General features: G+C 42.9%; 1 protein-coding gene across 2 annotated transcripts in view; it reads right to left on the bottom strand.

Annotated features, from left to right (window-relative positions):
* Positions 1 to 501: 501 nt before the first annotated feature.
* Positions 502 to 18,104, bottom strand: part of LOC124554010 (TD and POZ domain-containing protein 1-like) — a 40,752-nt gene continuing 23,149 nt past the window's right edge. Inside the window, exons 2-4 of one of the 2 annotated variants that reach the window (XM_047128031.1) lie at positions 9,385 to 9,958; positions 5,800 to 5,946; positions 502 to 908 (exon numbers count right to left, since the gene is read on the bottom strand). In XM_047128031.1, coding sequence (XP_046983987.1) covers positions 521 to 908; positions 5,800 to 5,946; positions 9,385 to 9,947 — 1,098 coding nt within the window. In that variant the 5' untranslated portion in view covers positions 9,948 to 9,958 and the 3' untranslated portion in view covers positions 502 to 520. Of the gene's footprint in view, positions 909 to 5,799; positions 5,947 to 9,384; positions 13,020 to 18,104 lie in introns of those variants that run through there. The other variant, XM_047128032.1, reaches the window with a different exon arrangement.

Here is an 18,104-nt window from a genome sequence, read left to right on the forward strand (position 1 = left end):
CATAGACACTGCTAGCAAATAGTTTGCAGTAATTAGGTAATGTAGCGGACTGGTGGGAAGAAGTGACGTTATTGCGGCTGGGCGACGTGTTACACAACAACCGCTATTCTCGGATTTGTTTCTCAGAAGAGATTGGGTGTTTACGTTTCGAAATACAGGCGGTTGTGAGAGACGTCGGCTGTATGCTTGTAAGCTGTTTGAATATTGTATGTGGGACGAGAAACGCAAGACAGAGAGGGAGAGAGAAGTGAAGTTTATGAATGATGGAGTATTTGTCAATTGTTGCTGAGCTTTTGCAGAAATTGCTTGTGAAATGTTTTACAGAGTGAATTCTCAAAAGGAAGGTTTGTCACGTTTGTTTACAGATATCTCCTGTTGTTGCAGTAGTTGTGGTGTTACTGGTGAAATTGTGTGGACTGCAAAAGGTACAAATGAATAGAGAAAGCGATCTTTTTTCAATTTTTTATTTTAATATCATGTACAATGAAGTACATGATGACATTTCCTCTAGTGGTACGTATTAACGCTGTGTTAGCATCTCTACGAGATGGTGTTGGTTTTGCTGCCTGGCGTAGTCCAGGGGGGTGTCCGCATCTTCATCCGTCTTCCCCCTGTCGGCTCCGGCCTGCAGCAACGCAGCCGCCGCTTCTGCGTGGCCATTCCGTGCCGCCCAGTGCAGCGGCGTCCGCCACCACTGATCCCTGGCGTCGGGGTCGGACGCCGCAGAGAGCAGCAGCCGCACCACAGCCGCGTGGCCTCTCAGTGCAGCCCAGTGCAGGGCGGTCTCTCCGTCCACGTCCCTTCCCCCCACGTCCGCCCCAGCCGCCAGTAATAGCCGCACCTCCTCCACCGCCCCTTTCTTAGCCGCCTCTCTCAGTTTCCTGCTTCGTTCTGCCCCAGAAAGGCTCCTGCACAAAACATCGACACACTTACTCTCTACTATCGAGACACACACACCAAATGAAAGAAACTGTAACAGCCACAAAACTGTCGAAACAATTCGGAATACACTTCTTCCGAGCGACAAGTCACAAATCTAGAAATCTCGCTTCTGCGATGCGGGTTAACCAGCGTATTACAGACAGATCCACAGCACTAGCCCATAATCAAAAACTTCAGCCATCTCCCATTAAAAATAGGTGCACTCCATCTCCTAACAAATTCATTTGGTTTTCCTCATAATTCACTCCACAGATCCGCCTCCTTTCACCTCGGCATGCAGTTGCTACCCAATCCTTCATCTACATTCAAACACACCCCTAAAACTACCTTCTCTGCGTACCAATTCCTTCTTTCACTTACGAAGAAAACACTAGAAACTGAACGCATCTATCTGTAAGTACTGAAATACAATTTCCTCACCAGACAGCCAAGTCATTCAGACCAGTAACACGGAAATTTTCTGAAATACCGACAAAAAATATAAAAGTCACTGCTTCGTACACAATAAGTTGGTCGACATCTTTAAAATACAACAAGGGCACCAGGTCGACTCTCCCTGACACACACACACACACACACACACACACACACACACACACACCTACACAGTCCTCCTTTGGCATTTTCCACTTCTTGTCAATAATTTGTTAAACATTCATATTTCCTTTTGCCTGCTTTATTTGCTGAATTTTTATAGTTTCTTCTTTTAACAGTTGAACTCAGTATCTCCTGCATTAACCAAGGATTTCTATTTGGCCCTGTTTTTACCTATTTGATCTTTTCCTACTTTCTCTGAAAGCTACCGATTCGTCCCCCAAAACTTTATTCTTTGCTTGTCATTGTCCTAGTTTGTTATTGTGTGTGCTGTAAGTCCATTGCTTCCTTTCTCACTTTTTTCGTTGTAACATAACCTGTTGTGTTTGCATCATAAACATTTCCCCACTTCTTACCTTTCCAAGTCTTGCATCTCATCCTGGCGTTCTATTGTTTTCTCCTTTGTTTCACGTTCTCTATGGAGCATACTGCTTTTGATATCAGCATGTGCTGCATAATTAATACTATTATCCTCGATACCAAGTATACAATTCGACACTATCGATGTTTTCAGTGTGCATGTACCACATGTAGGTGTGTGTCATCTTATATTGAGCGTTTTTAAAATTTTCTTTACTTGTAAGTATGTACTTCCTGCGCCAAATTACGCGTTATTACCCGCATGACTTGTATGCACGAAAATTGAAAAATTTCTGTTTGTTGCCTGCTCCTGATATAATTTCAACACTAAATCTCTGTGTCTTCCATGACTGCCAGTCGAAATGGGTGTGCTTCTGTTGCCTGCCTGAGGTGCAGGAGGGTTTTAAATGTTCAATGGATTCCAAAGTCGATATCTGCAGCTGATTATCTTGGTCAATCAAAGCAGGAAGTACTTTAATCTCTATACAGGAGGGAATCAACATCTACATGGTTACTCTGCAATCCACACTGAAGTGCCTGGCAGAGGGTTCAATGAACCATTTTCATACTACTGCTCAACCATTCCACTGTCATATGCCGTGTGGGAAAAAGAACACCTCAATCTTTCCATTGGAGCTCTGATTTCTCTTGTTTTATTATGTTGATTATTTCGCCCTACATAGGTGGATGTCAACAAAATCTTTTCCATCGGAAGAGAAAACTGGCAATTTAAATTTCGTAAACAGATCTCGCCGCAAAGAAAACCGCCTTTGTTTTAGTGACTGCCACACCAACTCGCGTATCACATCAGTGACACACTCACCCATATTGCGCGATAACACTGAACGAACTGCCCTTCTTTGCACTTTTTAGCTGTCCTCCGCCAATCGTACCTGGTAAGGATCCCACACCGCGCAGCAATATTCCACCAGAGGACATACAAGTGTAATGTAGGCTCTCTTTGGTAGGTTTGTCGCATCTTCTAAGTTTCTGCCAACAAAGCGCAGTCTTTGTTTCGCCTTTCCCACAATATTATCTATGTGGTCATTACAATTTAAGTTGCTCGTAATTGTAATCCCTAGGTATTTAGTCGAATTGACAGCCCTTAAATTTGTGCGATTTATCGTGTACCCAAAATTTAGCGCATTTCTCTTAGGACCCATGTCGATGACCCCCCACTTTTCTTTGTTTGGTGCCAATTGCCACTTCCCGCATCATAAAGAAAATCACCCGTGAGGCTTTATTCCGCTCAGCTCGTGTAGCCCCGTCCCCTTTTGTCTGCAGGAAAGTTTATTTCCAGATGCGACGAGGAGTCCCCTGGCAGGTACATCACGTACACTATGCACGCATTCAAAAATCAACTTATGATTCATTCAGAAATCAACTTAGAATGTGATCAAAAATGTTCAAAAAGCGACAGGGATGAGCTTCAAACTCTTTTGAATAATCGATAGACCAATGTGCTCTAGATGCTAGGTGCTTTGTGAAACAAGGTTATTTTTCCTCAACACTACAAATTTGCGCCCCCCCCCCCCCCCCCTCGCCGCCGAAATTGCCGCCTGGTTCAGATAGTCCGGTTTGCTGCGTACAGAACCAACAGCGACATTCCTGTTTCCAGAAGCAGGAGAAGGTACTACTCAGACGCGACTCAACTGCGCATGCCCGTGATTCCACTCGTAACTGCTTAAATGAATCTGATGTAAACAGTTGTGACGTCACGCTGATCGGAGGTAATTTGTTGTTACGAAGCACTGCATTGTCTTCCTACAGCCTTTCACACATTTTGCTGTTAGCAGACGCTTGTATGAGCACCGTGTGTTTTTTGTTTACATATGAAGCATTTCCTTTGGAATTTAAATTTCATTCCCTCGTTCATATTTTGTTGCTGCAGTCAGCAGTAGCGGGATACAGTAATGTCCTTTGTTAGAGTATCTGTTATTACCAGTCAAAATGACAAAAAATTAACTGAAAACTAAATCAATGAAAAACTCCAGGGATTCTAGAAAATTCCCGTTTTTCCCGGTTTTCTTGCAGATGAAAAAATTCCTGGGGCTATCCCGGATCTTCCGGCCGTATACACCATGTAATAGTCTCTTGTTAGGAATGGTATCAAAACCCTTCTGGAAATCTAGGAATATGGAATCGATCTTAGATCCCTTGTCGAGAGCACTCATTACTTCATGGGAATAAATAGCGAGCTGTGTTGCACAATAACGATATTTTCTGAATCCGTGTTGGTTATGTATCAATAAGTCACTTTCTTCAAGAAGAGTCATAATGTTCGAGTACAGTATATTCTCCAAAATCCTACTGCAAATTGAGGTCAGTAATATGTGTCTGTAATTAAATAGGTTACTCCTATTTCCTTTCTTGAGTATTAGTGTGACCTGTGCTACTTTCCAGTCTTTAGGAACAGACCTTCTGTCAAGTGAACGGTTGTATATGATTGCTAAGAAAGGCACTATTGTGTCTGCATACTCTGAAAGGAACCTAATTCGTATTCCATCTGGACCAGAAGACTTGCCTTTCTTAAGTGATTTGAGTTGCTTCACAACACCTAACATATGTACTTTTATGTCACTCATGGTAACAGCTGTTCTGGTTTCGAATTCTTGAATATTTACTTTGCCTTTTTTCGTGAAGGAATTTAGGAAAACTGTATTTAGTAACTCCGCTGTAGTGGCACCATCATTGTGGAAACTCTGCTGTTGGTTATGTATATATATATTTTCAGTAGGACCAACTATCTTTGCCCACGTCGGTTGCTCTTTTCTAAAAATAAAAGTTAACTATACCATGGAATTAGGCAAAACTTCTCCTCGGTGAATCAAATCCACTACTCATCACACCTGGTGACCATCATCCATCAGTTGCAGGAGTTTGTTTAAGAGTCACGAGCCATACAGTGCTGTACGCATCTCCACTCAGCCACACCCACTGCATTTCTCACTTCTCGAGAGCAGATACCTCAACCATTAGACCAGCTGAGTGCGTTTGCTAGCGTAGATGGAATTACCATTGTCGACGATGTTTTTTACCCATGATTTGCTAACACTACCACCAGAGGTTCTCATGCACATCCTCTGCAGTAGGGTAACATCCACCGATTCGATTTCCTTTTGCTACTCTTCCCACAAGTCCCCCGGGATAAACTCTAGTGGAAGTGTCGATGAGACACTGAGTCAGAAGTGGAGGTGTGCTCAGGCAGCCTACTGGTCAAGGAGACTGCCTGCAATAAGCAGCAAATCTGGGTTCCTGTTACAGTGCGGCACAGATTTCCAATAGTCACTACAGATGTAACTGACCAGGGAACCATTTAAGGAATATTCGAATTACATTTTAAGACATACCCAAAACAAGCTGTATCCTCATTCCAGTACTAAATGACTTTTTGTCATTACTTCTATTTCTGTTTAACTTATTTTCGCCATTTCTTCCTGAGTGTCTTCAATAACTTATATCTACAACCATTCACATAAGTTTTGTTTGGAATTGTGTGAAAAATCCCGTTTCCACACCCAATTAATTCAGAATCAATTTGTAAGACACACAAACATCACTCAAAACAAAATCTAGATTCAACACATCAATATATAAAGAATCTTTGAGAATGGGTATGATTTGTATGGGACACTTCCTACGTAACTACAGTTGAGTGACTCTGAACTGAACGTAATTCTCACTGCAAATACAGAGAACGAGAAATCTTCTGCATATGTGCTCAATCTTCAAAATATCATAGCCAAAAAAGTGAGAAAGGAGTAATGTTTAATGGCAACTGTAACCTCTATCCGAAAACTGAAGGAATCTGTATTTTATTTTATTTACTATATCGGCTGGTTAATGCCAAAATAAGCAGTACTGTGAGGGTAAGACTTGGGCACGTGTGGCAACACAACTCACCGGAAGCGAGAGACGGCTGCGTCATCGGGTGGAGGGGTGTGTCGGGCAGATGTGGGAGGCGCAGCTGCAGCAGGAGTCCGGCTGTGGCCGCTGTGGGGTTGACGGTCAGAGTTGGGGGTGGACCCGCCCCCTGTGGCGGTCGGCGAGCTGCACAGAGAAACACTGTGTGGGTGGGTGCGTTCACACAGGGGCTCATTGCAGGCGGTACAGCTGAGGGACTGTCCACCGGGGCAACAGAACACACAGTGCCAACAACACCAGCCTGTCACTTAACGTGACTGTGCCACCAATTAACTGGTCTTTTTCTGCACTACTTCTGCTATATTCCCCACTGGCGTAGCTTAAGATGCAAAACAACAAATTGTTCAAAATGAAGCACAAACCAAATCCCAAACATAAGGGCCAAGAATTTTGCTGCCCTGACAGAACAACTATCAGACAGAATTTAGAAGCAGTTAAAGTCAACTGCCTGCTACTTTTGGTTGTGAGGTAATTTGAAAACTGATATATGGATGCTGAATTATATCACAGGAGGAAGAGAGAGAGAGAGAGAGAGAGAGAGAGAGAGAGAGAGAGAGAGAGAGAGAGAGAGAAACAAACTGATAAGCTGGGGTATCAACTTACTGTTGAAACTATACGGTCATGGATATGCAGCCGCTGTTTGATGTGAAGCCCGAGGGAATGACGAAGATGGACAAGAATTACAAGAGCTATGCTATAAAAGTTATCAAGAGTATATTCAAAATCTGCATTTGAGAAAAGCAAATAGAACTGTATATATGCATGTAATGTCTCCACAATTCGATTTATTGAAAAGGCAGCAGTGGTGATGTGCTTCTTGAACAACAATTTTCGTGTTAAGCAGTTTGCAGTAGAGACAACCATTAAAAGAAAAAATGGGTTACGCAGTGTATGCAATTTTATCTGATGGACAACGTTTACAACTTGTGAAGTAACCTGTTGTCTATTGAATAGGGATTTTTTTTTAATTGAAAAGGGAACAAAATATACTTGTATGGAGCATATGTATCCGAGTGACAGAGGCAACACATGATAGCTGGATGAAAACGTCACATCAATACTGACGTTGTGGGAGACATGTCGTACACCTGTAGGTGGACAGCGAATATAATCTGCTGTATCCCAGTAGCAGGAAAACTCATAGGATTCCGTGGACGACCTCTGGTAACGCCACAGGGAACTTCAAACACGACAGGGGGGCAGAGATTTCCTGTCTGTTTTGTAAAAGGGAATGCACGGAAAACATTCAGGGCGATAGCTGAACAGAGACGAGAAGGAAATGTGATTGTAAGGCACAGCATTGAGTGTGACAATGTTACTGTGCTGGCTGCATTATTCTCTTCTTGTTTGCCCCCAGTGTGCATGACTAGCCCCAGCGCTCATAGCTCCTGCTTTACTGGATATCTCAGGGAGTCATACCCTGCTCTTTGGGGCCAGTCACTTAGGGGTAGCGTCTTTTTTAGTAATCAGGAAAATCCTCAGTCCCGGGTTTGAACCTCACAGTCGCTTAAATTTTGAATAAGAATCATCAGCATTGGTGTCTGAAGACTTCCAGCATCAGGTGTCACCCTCTTTCAGCCAACAGCCTTTCCAAAGAGGGCGGAGGGGCCGACAGAGGTTCAGGGCACTCTCTTTCTCTTGAAGTCGGAAACTGGTCCTTAATGAGGAAGAATTGGCAATGATCAACAACGTGAGGATACAGAAGCCAATGTAAACCATTGCATAAAGTTACATAACGTCCGTTAATGAGGCATGTGATTCAATAAGTCTGTGCTGTACAGACTCTCCATTGGCAAGACTAGTCCCCCATTCAAACCTCCAGGCGAGGAGGCACAAGGGGGAGGTGACCATGGGAAAAAAGTTGAGTAATCAACAAAAGGACAACGTTCTACGAGTCGTGATGTGGAAAGTAAGGAATTTGTATGTGGTTGGGAAGCTAGAAAATAAGAAAAGGGAAATGCTGAGGACGTATCTAGCTGTAGTGGGTGTCAGTGACGCGGAAAGGAAAGAAAAGGGAAGGAAAGGATTTCTGGTCACATGAGAATAGGGTAGTAGCAATAGCAGTAGGATTCAGTATCAATAGAAAGGCAGGGCAGAAAGCGAGTATAAATATTTTCTCGTGAGAATCGAAAGCAAACCAACAACATGCATAGTTCAGCTATACATGATGACGTCACAAGTTGAAGGTGAAGAGAGAGAAAAAGTATGAGGATACTGAACAGGTAATTTGGTAGGTATGTAATAGTCATGGAGGGATTGAAACGTAATGGTAGGGGAAGGAGTAGAAGAAAGGGTTACACGAGAATATGTACTTGATAATAGGAATAGGAGAGAAGAAAGGCTAGTTAAGCTCTACAGTAAATTTATTCTAGTAATAGCTGGTATAGTCTATTCAAGAATCTTGAGACAAGGGGGTATACTTGGAAAAGGACCGAAATATGGGAGGTTTAAAGTCACACTATATTATTGTCAGTCTAACATTTTGAAATCAGATATTGGACTGTAAAGCATACCCAGGAGTAGATATAGAGTCATAACAATTTAGCAGTGATGAAGAGTAGGCTGAATTTTATGAGACTCGTCAGGAGCCATCGATGGACAAAGAAGTGGAATACAGTAGTACTAAGGAAAGAAGAGATGAGATTTACGTTCTCTGAGGCTACAGATACTGCAATAATAAGCAGCTCAATAGGTAGTTCAGTCGAAGAGGAATAGATATCTTCAACAACAACAGTAACAGAAGTTGGAAGGAAAAACGTCGGTACAAAGAAGCTAACTGCGAAGAAACTATGGAAAACATAAGAAATCCTTCAGTTGATCAATCAAAGAAAGAAGTTCAAAAATATTCAGGAAAATTCAGTAATAGAGAAATATGTCACTTAAGGATGAAATGAATAGAAGTGCAGAGAAGCTAAGGTGAATTGGCTGCACAAAAAATGTGAAAAAATCAAAGAAGAAATGATTCTTGGGACAACTGACGCAGCATATAGAAAAGTCAAAGCAATCTTCCACAAAATTAGAGGCAAGCGTGGTAACATTAAGAGCACAATGGGAATTCGAGTGTTAAATACAGAGGCGAGATCAGATAGTTGGAAAGAGTACACTGAAGGCCTCTCTGATTGGAACAACTTGTCCGATGGCGTGACAGAAGAACAAGCAGGAGTCGGTATGGAAAATAATGGTGATTAGAATCAGATTTTAAAAGTGCTTTGGAAAATTTAATGGAAAGATTGAAGAGTGGAATTAAAATTCAGGGTGAAATGATATAAGATTTGCTGATGACTGACTCCCTCAGTGACAATGAAGAAGAATTACAGGGTTTGCTGAATGGAATGGACAGTCGAATGAGTACAGAATATGGAATCAGAGTAAATCAGAGAAAGGCGAAATTGGTAAGAAGCAGAAGAAGTGTAAACAATGAGAGACTTAGCATCGTGACCGACGACCAGTAAGTAGATGACGTTAAGGTGCTATGCAATGTAGGCAGCAAAGAAACCCACGACGAACAAAGCAAGGACGACGTCAAATTCACAGTAGCACTGCCAAAAAGGGAATCGTGCTTACCTGGCTTCTGCTGGTGGCTCACCGAGCATTCTGCTGACTTCAATGACTTCTTGCGGGTACTCGAGCACAGCGTCCGCCCAGCCCCGCGTGGCCATCACCTGCAGGTGGTCCTTTATGAAGGCGACGGCAGCCCTGGTGGCGTCCGGGCACGAGTGCCTCACTGCCGTGACGGCCGTCGCCGCTGCGGTCTCGACGGCCAACTGCGACATCAGCTGCCGCTCGCAGGCAGCCTTCAGGGCCGACAAGCCGTACTTCTCGGCCGCCGCCAGCAGCTGGGGGGCCGTGTCGGGCAGCTGGGGGGCCTGCAGGGTATACGCGTAGGCGACCAGGAGCCTCAGCACCGGCCCCTCCACGTCGTTGATGCTCACCTGGCCGCAGCTGGCCTCCAGCATGTCGTGCGCGAACATCGCTGCGAACACGGGGCTCGCGGCTGCCAACACGGCCCTGTGAGCCGCCACCCTCGTCTCGCCCGCCACTAATGTCACCAGGGCGTCTTCACCCCCGTCTACCAGGGCGGCCAGGGCCTCGGTTGTGGTGTTCTGAACCTCCGTAACTGCCGACATGGTGGGTGGTCCTGAAACACAGTACCACTGAGCAGCCCTCACACTGCACCCTCAACACTTGTACGAGGCGCATGCATACCTGTATGAAACAACAGCTGTTAAAGTGTTGTACACCCTAAATCAATTGCAACGTCACCAGTTTCCTTCAAATGACAAGGGTCCGTACTGCTTCGTGATCACCTAAGGTTTTTAACTACCAGCGCGGTGCTACGATAGACTGCTTTCACCTTCTAAAAATGTTATCGCTCTCAGTCAAAAGATGGTTTATTTATGTCATAGCAAAAAAATGGCAAAACAACAAACTTCTTTCAGCACTAAAGTTACAGGACTTATATTTAAATCCAAGCTCGTGGCACCTCTGAGAAAAATTTTCTTCCTCCTTATCTCAGGTTCCTCAGATCCATGACACCTGATCAGAAGCAATGTACATGTAATGCAGAAATCAGTTTCCTCGGTGAATTTCTCAGGGTAGGCACGATTAAACTTGACCGGCCATGGTGGCCGAGCGGTTCTAGTCGCTTCCATCCGGAACCGCGCGCATGCTACGGTCGCAGGTTAGAATCCCGCCTCGGGCATCGATGTGTGTGATGTCCTTAGCTTAGTTAGGTTTAAGTAGTTCTAGGTTCTATTGGACTGATGACCTCTGATGTTAAGTCCCATGGTCCTCAGAGCCATTTGAACAGTTTTGAACCACTGTAAGAGTCTAAATTCATTGGTATCTTTAACTCTCCTTTGAACAGATCGATATCTGCATCTTCTTTCTTCAGAAAAAGATGCAGCGGCCACCTACATTGTAAAGAATGCTGCATAATACAATCATAAATCACGTCGCCATTTTATCCGAATGTTGCAAGCTATGGTGTACCCAGGTATTTCCAGGTTGAGCAGTTTAGGAATTAAACTCGTTACCTCCATTTCCAGAACGTGTGTTGTGGAACTTTCCCACAAATATATATTTGTATCTCCTTTTGGCGTGGACGTGTTTATATAGCATCTTTGCCCCACAGAACGTTCGTATAGTTATTAGGTGACAGATACGTCATGGTTAAACCAAAGTAAGCTCTATCACAGCTCCGACATCACTCTTGACTCTCCTGGTCGTATGAGGGGCAAACGACGGAGTCAGTGAAATAGTTCCACACCCTACAGTGTAAACTGGTTTCGTAAATTCAGACAAGTGGGTTTCGCGAGAACGGCGTCGTGCCGAATGAGCATCTCCATTCCACCAGCGAAAGACGTCTTCCGGACCGTTACGGTGCCAGGAGAGCGCCTAAGAATTCGTCCCAAGGCTTCTGTCACGGCAGCCCGACGTGGATGGAGACGCCGAGGCAGTGCTGTACAGAGCATAGCGCCGGAGGTCAGCGCAGGGTCGCAGGCCAACACGTACACTGCAGGCTTCTGGAAGCCACCCGACCAACCCAAGTCTTCCTTCCCCATCCCTCCTTAGTTGTACATTTGTTTCCGTTTTATATCGCTTTGTGGTTTTTTGTTTTTTTCCCCTCCCCATTCCAAGTATGCACTCAGTGTTATAGGCTCAAAACTTTGGACACTGGCGTTGTAATCGCATAATGAACGACGTTTTACTGTTGTTTACAGGTATTGTTACCGCATTTTCCTACATCCAAGTGCTGCTGCATGTCAAACGAAGTGGTAAAAACTGTAAAGCCGTTTACAGTTCCATACGGTCTTCGAGCATCGACATGTTCCTCATCTAAGAAACAGACGTCATTGTCTTATAAATCTTTAATGTATCCTGAGATCAGTGGTGTAGTATTCTACTTTATTGTGACACTCGCAATGCGACAGTAGTTTACACTGAGCTTCCGCAGAGCCTTTCACTCAAACGGTTTTCTAGATAATCACAAATTTGCCAAGATACTGAGCGGGATCGTGTCTGAATTATTAGTAGACAGATAGCCATGGTCCCGATCACCTTCAGCATATTTTGGAGACACAATCTTCGTACGTGTTTGCGCCATGTATCCGACAGAGAAACGTGCGTGAAATGCAAGTAGTGGCCTGGATATGCAGGGCGCGGCGGTGAGACACTCTGGGCTCTCATTCGGGAGGACAGTGGTTCGACCACACAGCGTGCAGTGGTCTGCAGACAGAGGGCAAATGAGCGGACGTGGCTGCTTGTCATTTGTGTCTTCTGCACCGGTTTTCCGTTTGCTGTCCACCCACACAGGTTTTTCTTCATAGAGTCTCTCTCAATAGGAGTGCCGTGCTGGTGCCCTAGAAGAGGCATGACCTTTAAGGTAGCCCTACCGGTCTTCATTACCGAATGTTCCACAAATTGCAACAGGTATTTAGCTGTCGGTGTGTCGTTTCCCAGGAAAACCGTGAGGAAGTGGTCTCATTTCGTCCATCATTAAAGTTGTTTACAAGCTTTCCAATGAGTACGACGTGCATTAAACTACTTTTCAATATTTATATAATTTCCAATGGTGGTGATGTTTCCTTCTACAGTGTAATTTCCGTGTGTGGGTCACACAAGTTAGAAACGATTTCACGGTGCCATCAATTTGGAATCTTTACAGTCGCCTCATCAGTATGAATTGCAGTCTTCTTTATTCTTTTTCCATCCAAATTCGAAATTAATCAACCTTCTTGAAGGTTTTTATTAATGAGTAAACATTTGGCTGAGCTTTTGATATTAGTAGATAACTTTCTTCCACCCCTCAGAGGCGTTTTCGATGTGATGGGGCCTTCCACTGTAATTCCACATGTCTGATGGCATCTGGTCTTTTTATCAACCAACTGGTCCAGAAAGTCAAATAATCGACGAAACTCTAGTTTTTCAGACAGTATTTTCTGAATAGACAGCCAACCATTATCCAATATTTCTAAGATAATATATCGTACTCTGGATACATTGTTAGATGACAATGTCTTTCTTCGTTTTTCTTCCACGTCGTTGATTAACATGAAAATTGCAACTCGTAATCTCTGGTTCAGGAAACAAATTTCCAGCTGATTGGAATGGACATTCGCAACTTCCAGAGTCATGAGAGAAGGTTCGATCCGAGCACATTAATCTCATTTGTTAAGTAATAGTAAATATTAGGACTATATAGTATGTCTCAAATAGTGAGGTGCATTCTGACTCCTGTCATGTACGCAATTGTCTTTCATGATTCAAACAAACTGTTAGTGGTTAAATTATGCTCCGTGCAAAATTCTGCCGGACAACTTCCCCTTTCATTCCCTTACTTCAGTTCTTTTTCCTTCAACTTTTCTTCCACTTCGTATTCCGACTATCGATTTCGAGTGCCCCATCTCAAGTTTTCATCTTGTTTAACGATCTGACCAATTTCTTTTCTCTCAAAAAGCATTTCCTTAATCTCTTCGTCATTTTCGGAACAAGTTGACGTGCAGGCCAGTACTTCTGTAACTGGTTTGGCTGTGTGTCTGTCCTGGCTGTGGTAGCGACTTCACTGTGCAGCTCAGATAACAATAAGATTTTAGTGTTTTCGGCCGAGAACGATATTAAACAAATTTGCAGTGACCTCACGGAGAAATCTAAGGAGGAGCTACTCTCAAACACACGCATTTCTTGCTACCAGATGCTGAGACGAAGACAGGGATTGTGAAGAATCTAGCCACATCAAGATCAAGGACCCAGACTAAAATACATAAGCACAATCATCGTCCAACTGAGCTACTTACAAAATTACGGGGGCATTCGAACTGCAACGCTACACTTTTTTCTTGGCCAATTTCTGTTGGAAAAAGTGAAATTTATGAGACATCGTGGAATATTCCCACTTCAGCCCCTACAGCTTCATGAAATCCTAACAGCTGACAGCACCGTATGTAGCCTCCAAAATGGCGTCCATAAAGGGGGTGCGACCCAAGCAGAGAGCTGTCACTGAGTGTCTCTCGGATGAAAACCAGAGCATCAGAGATCTTCATACCCGCTTGCAGAATGTCTGAGGAGATTTGGCAGTGAACAGAAGCACCGCGAGTCGTAGTGCGAGGTGTCTGTCAGCGTCAGAAGGGCTTACTGGTGATCAACGCCTGGCCTAGCAGCGCCATCGTTGCAGCAAGGTTGTGCATATCTGGTCGACCTCCTGCGTGTCGGCCAGCTGCAGACGGCTGTGACTCCTGCGATGTGGGAACGTGCTCTCATTCAAGGTGACCGGTGGATCACTCAGAGCTGAACAACCCGCATCTCGCACCTTCTGACTTCCGTCTGTTTGGTCCAACGAAGGATTCACTCCATGGCAAGCAGTACACGGATGACGGCCAGTCACTGATGCAGCAAGACGTGAGTGGCTGATCAACTGTTTACTCACTCGGTCAGTTTTATCAGTTAAATGAAACAACCAGATGAAACTACCCATGTCAGCTATATGAAAATATGAAAACTTTTTCAAGCACTCTCTGGGTTTGTAATGTAGCTAATTATTACGAATTGTCATCTTACATCGAAAGCGTAGCTTACCACAGAGCTGGGAGGAGAGCAGAATTTTGGTTCTCACGCTGGCACAGCTGATTTCAAGTGAATAACTTCACTACTTTCGGAGACATAAATTTTTACCTAAGGGACGACTGTGATGGATTCATCTATAGTATCAATTTAAACTACAACCAGAAGTACAGGTCCATAAAATCTAATTTTCGGAATTTTCTTTCATTTCATTACCACAGATTTCTGACTAAATAAAAAGTACTTTGGAAAATTATTATTGCATTGTGTTTTGGTTACGTAAGTGTTTTGGTTACGTAAGTGTTTTGGTTACGTAAGTGTTTTGGTTACGTAAGTGTTTTGGTTACGTAAGTGTTTTGGTTACGTAAGTGTTTTGGTTACGTAAGTGTTTTGGTTACGTAAGTGTTTTGGTTACGTAAGTGTTTTGGTTACGTAAGTGTTTTGGTTACGTAAGTGTTTTGGTTACGTAAGTGTTTTGGTTACGTAAGTGTTTTGGTTACGTAAGTGTTTTGGTTACGTAAGTGTTTTGGTTACGTAAGTGTTTTGGTTACGTAAGTGTTTTGGTTACGTAAGTGTTTTGGTTACGTAAGTGTTTTGGTTACGTAAGTGTTTTGGTTACGTAAGTGTTTTGGTTACGTAAGTGTTTTGGTTACGTAAGTGTTTTGGTTACGTAAGTGTTTTGGTTACGTAAGTGTTTTGGTTACGTAAGTGTTTTGGTTACGTAAGTGTTTTGGTTACGTAAGTGTTTTGGTTACGTAAGTGTTTTGGTTACGTAAGTGTTTTGGTTACGTAAGTGTTTTGGTTACGTAAGTGTTTTGGTTACGTAAGTGTTTTGGTTACGTAAGTGTTTTGGTTACGTAAGTGTTTTGGTTACGTAAGTGTTTTGGTTACGTAAGTGTTTTGGTTACGTAAGTGTTTTGGTTACGTAAGTGTTTTGGTTACGTAAGTGTTTTGGTTACGTAAGTGTTTTGGTTACGTAAGTGTTTTGGTTACGTAAGTGTTTTGGTTACGTAAGTGTTTTGGTTACGTAAGTGTTTTGGTTACGTAAGTGTTTTGGTTACGTAAGTGTTTTGGTTACGTAAGTGTTTTGGTTACGTAAGTGTTTTGGTTACGTAAGTGTTTTGGTTACGTAAGTGTTTTGGTTACGTAAGTGTTTTGGTTACGTAAGTGTTTTGGTTACGTAAGTGTTTTGGTTACGTAAGTGTTTTGGTTACGTAAGTGTTTTGGTTACGTAAGTGTTTTGCAGGATCTGAGGAGATACGTTGAAATTTTATGGAAATTAAGTAAATCTATGTATGAGAACGTTTCTTGTACAATAGTGGAATTTGTAACGTATGCCCGACTTACTTTGGTTTTGTAAAAGGCAGCCAGAAGGGGCGCTGAGTATTAAATCTGTAAGTAATTTATGTTGCGGAATGGAATCTAATTTTGTCTTCATTAAATTTTATTTAGTTTTGGAATTACGTGATTTCTAGTCTAAATTACATGCAGTAATCTGATTGGCTGTCACTAAAAATACCTGAAGTATGCAAGTGTTCGAAATGATCTGATTGGCTGTTTAACATATTAGCCAATAGGAATTAAGCATATCCCATGCGCACGAGTACGGCTTTGTGCCTCCGATCTAGGAGTCTATTAAGTCGTTCGGGAACCATCTTCTGGTAAACGCCTATGTTTATTCCAAAGTAAAGAAATTTGCGCGTTTTATTGCTTCTCTTGCCGTTGACAAAGAGCGACTACAGTACTGAATATTTTGTGAGAGCTTGAGATTTGTGAGTGATTTATTTTAGGAGATATTTGCATGTGAACATTTTATTTTGTACACAAACACTGCGCGGCGTGTTTCGAGCAGATTACGAGACATTATATGCATTATAGGAATGTTTCTATACTGAGTCTGGGTGAGTGATTTCAATGAGTTTTGTTTTCAAGGTTTATTGGAATGGCTCAATTGTTAAATCAGCCCAGAATTTTGCCATTCTGCGTGCTTTTCGAAGAGCTAAGGACTGCACTGAGTGCAGGTGATTTCTGGAGGAGACAACATTCCATAAAACCACATTTAGAAAGTCTGTAGAACCAACGTCAAATCCTGACTCTGCAAATACATCGTAACTCCATTCGTATGGCTCTCGCACAGATCACGAAGACAAGTTTAGACTGATTACTGCACACACAGAGGCACTTTAATGATTCTTCACACACCCCTGAACGTGAACGGACCATGAGAAAGTCCTAGTAAGTGATACGATGGATGTACCCACTGCCATGCACTTCACAGTCGTTTCAAGGGTGTAGATAAGTGAAACTCAGTTTGGGAGGAGGAAGAATCACACTTGATCTCTTAAGGGACTGTAACTGATTGGTTTCTCCAGTAAATACAAGGGCCTTGCTGCTCTCACACGTAAACAACTCGGGTGATACATAACGAGTCCGTAATAATGAACAATACATCATCCATCTGCGTTATCTATAATTATTGCATTACTGTATTTAAACTTCCTCCAGAGCTGGAAGGAAAATTCAGAACTTAACGGTCGTTAAATACTGGAAGAAACCTACAATGAGTGGCTTTGTGAGTCCTATTACGACCATGTGCTCTGTCTGAACGTCATCACGTAATCAGCGCGCACAAATGCAACTGTGAGGCTACATAAATGGTCAGCTGTCTATTGGTTTTTTTTTCCCTGTATGCAGACATCGTGAAGTGATCAATGGGCAGAATTACAACGGAGTCAGTGCCCATACTGACACATACGATGAGTTTCATTATGCACTTAGTCCGGGAACTGCGATTGTGCAACACTATTGCATTGTAAGTAACATATGAGAGACTTCGCCCGACTAAAAAGCAGGACGCCCTTCCTGCTGAAAAAGACACACGCGAGATTCTCCTGTCCTCGGGCAAAGTGACTTGGTTCCCCACTTAACCACCAACCTCCGAAAACCATGCAGTCCTTAAACTGCTTAAAAACTGCTCGTGCCTCAAAGTCAGATGCTTTGTGAGTGAAGAGCCGTCAAATGAGTAATCACTTGAGTGGAAAAAGCTAGTCAAGAGGTATCTATTACATTTATCAAATCACCCACCAAATGTCTGAAGTATGGCAAGCTTGAGTGTTCTACATGTGAGAAACAGATTTCCTCTGGAAAAAATTAACAGCAGCTACTGCATCTCACAAACACATTTTCTTTTGCCAACTTCCAGCATACTGCAGTGCCTTAGGGCAACAACTACTATTCAGCAGTAGCATAAAAAACCACTCCAAGTTGCAAATTTTTACTTTAAGGAAACAAAAGGAAAATTCGGAGTAGGCATTGAAATCCATGGAGAAAAACTAAAAACATTAAGGTTTGTCGATGACATTGTAATTCTGTCAGAGACAGCAAAGGACTTGGAAGAGCAGTTGAACGGAATGCACAGTGTCTTGAAAGGAGGGTATAAGATGAACATCAACAAAAGCGAAACAAGTATAATGGAATGCAGTCGAATTAAGTCGGGTGATGCTGAGGGAATCAGATTAGGAAATGAGACACTTAAAGTAGTAAAGGAGTTTTGCTATTTGGGTAGCAAAATAACTGATGATGTTCGAAGTATAGAGGATATAAAATGTGGACTAGCAATGGCAAGGAAAGCGTTTCTGAAGAAGAGAAATACGTTAACATCGAGTATAGATTTAAGTGTCAGGAATTCGTTTCCGAAAGTATTTGTATGGAGTGTGGCCATGTAT

This window comes from Schistocerca americana, chromosome 11 (assembly GCF_021461395.2).
Source record: "Schistocerca americana isolate TAMUIC-IGC-003095 chromosome 11, iqSchAmer2.1, whole genome shotgun sequence".
Taxonomy (NCBI): domain Eukaryota; kingdom Metazoa; phylum Arthropoda; class Insecta; order Orthoptera; family Acrididae; genus Schistocerca; species Schistocerca americana.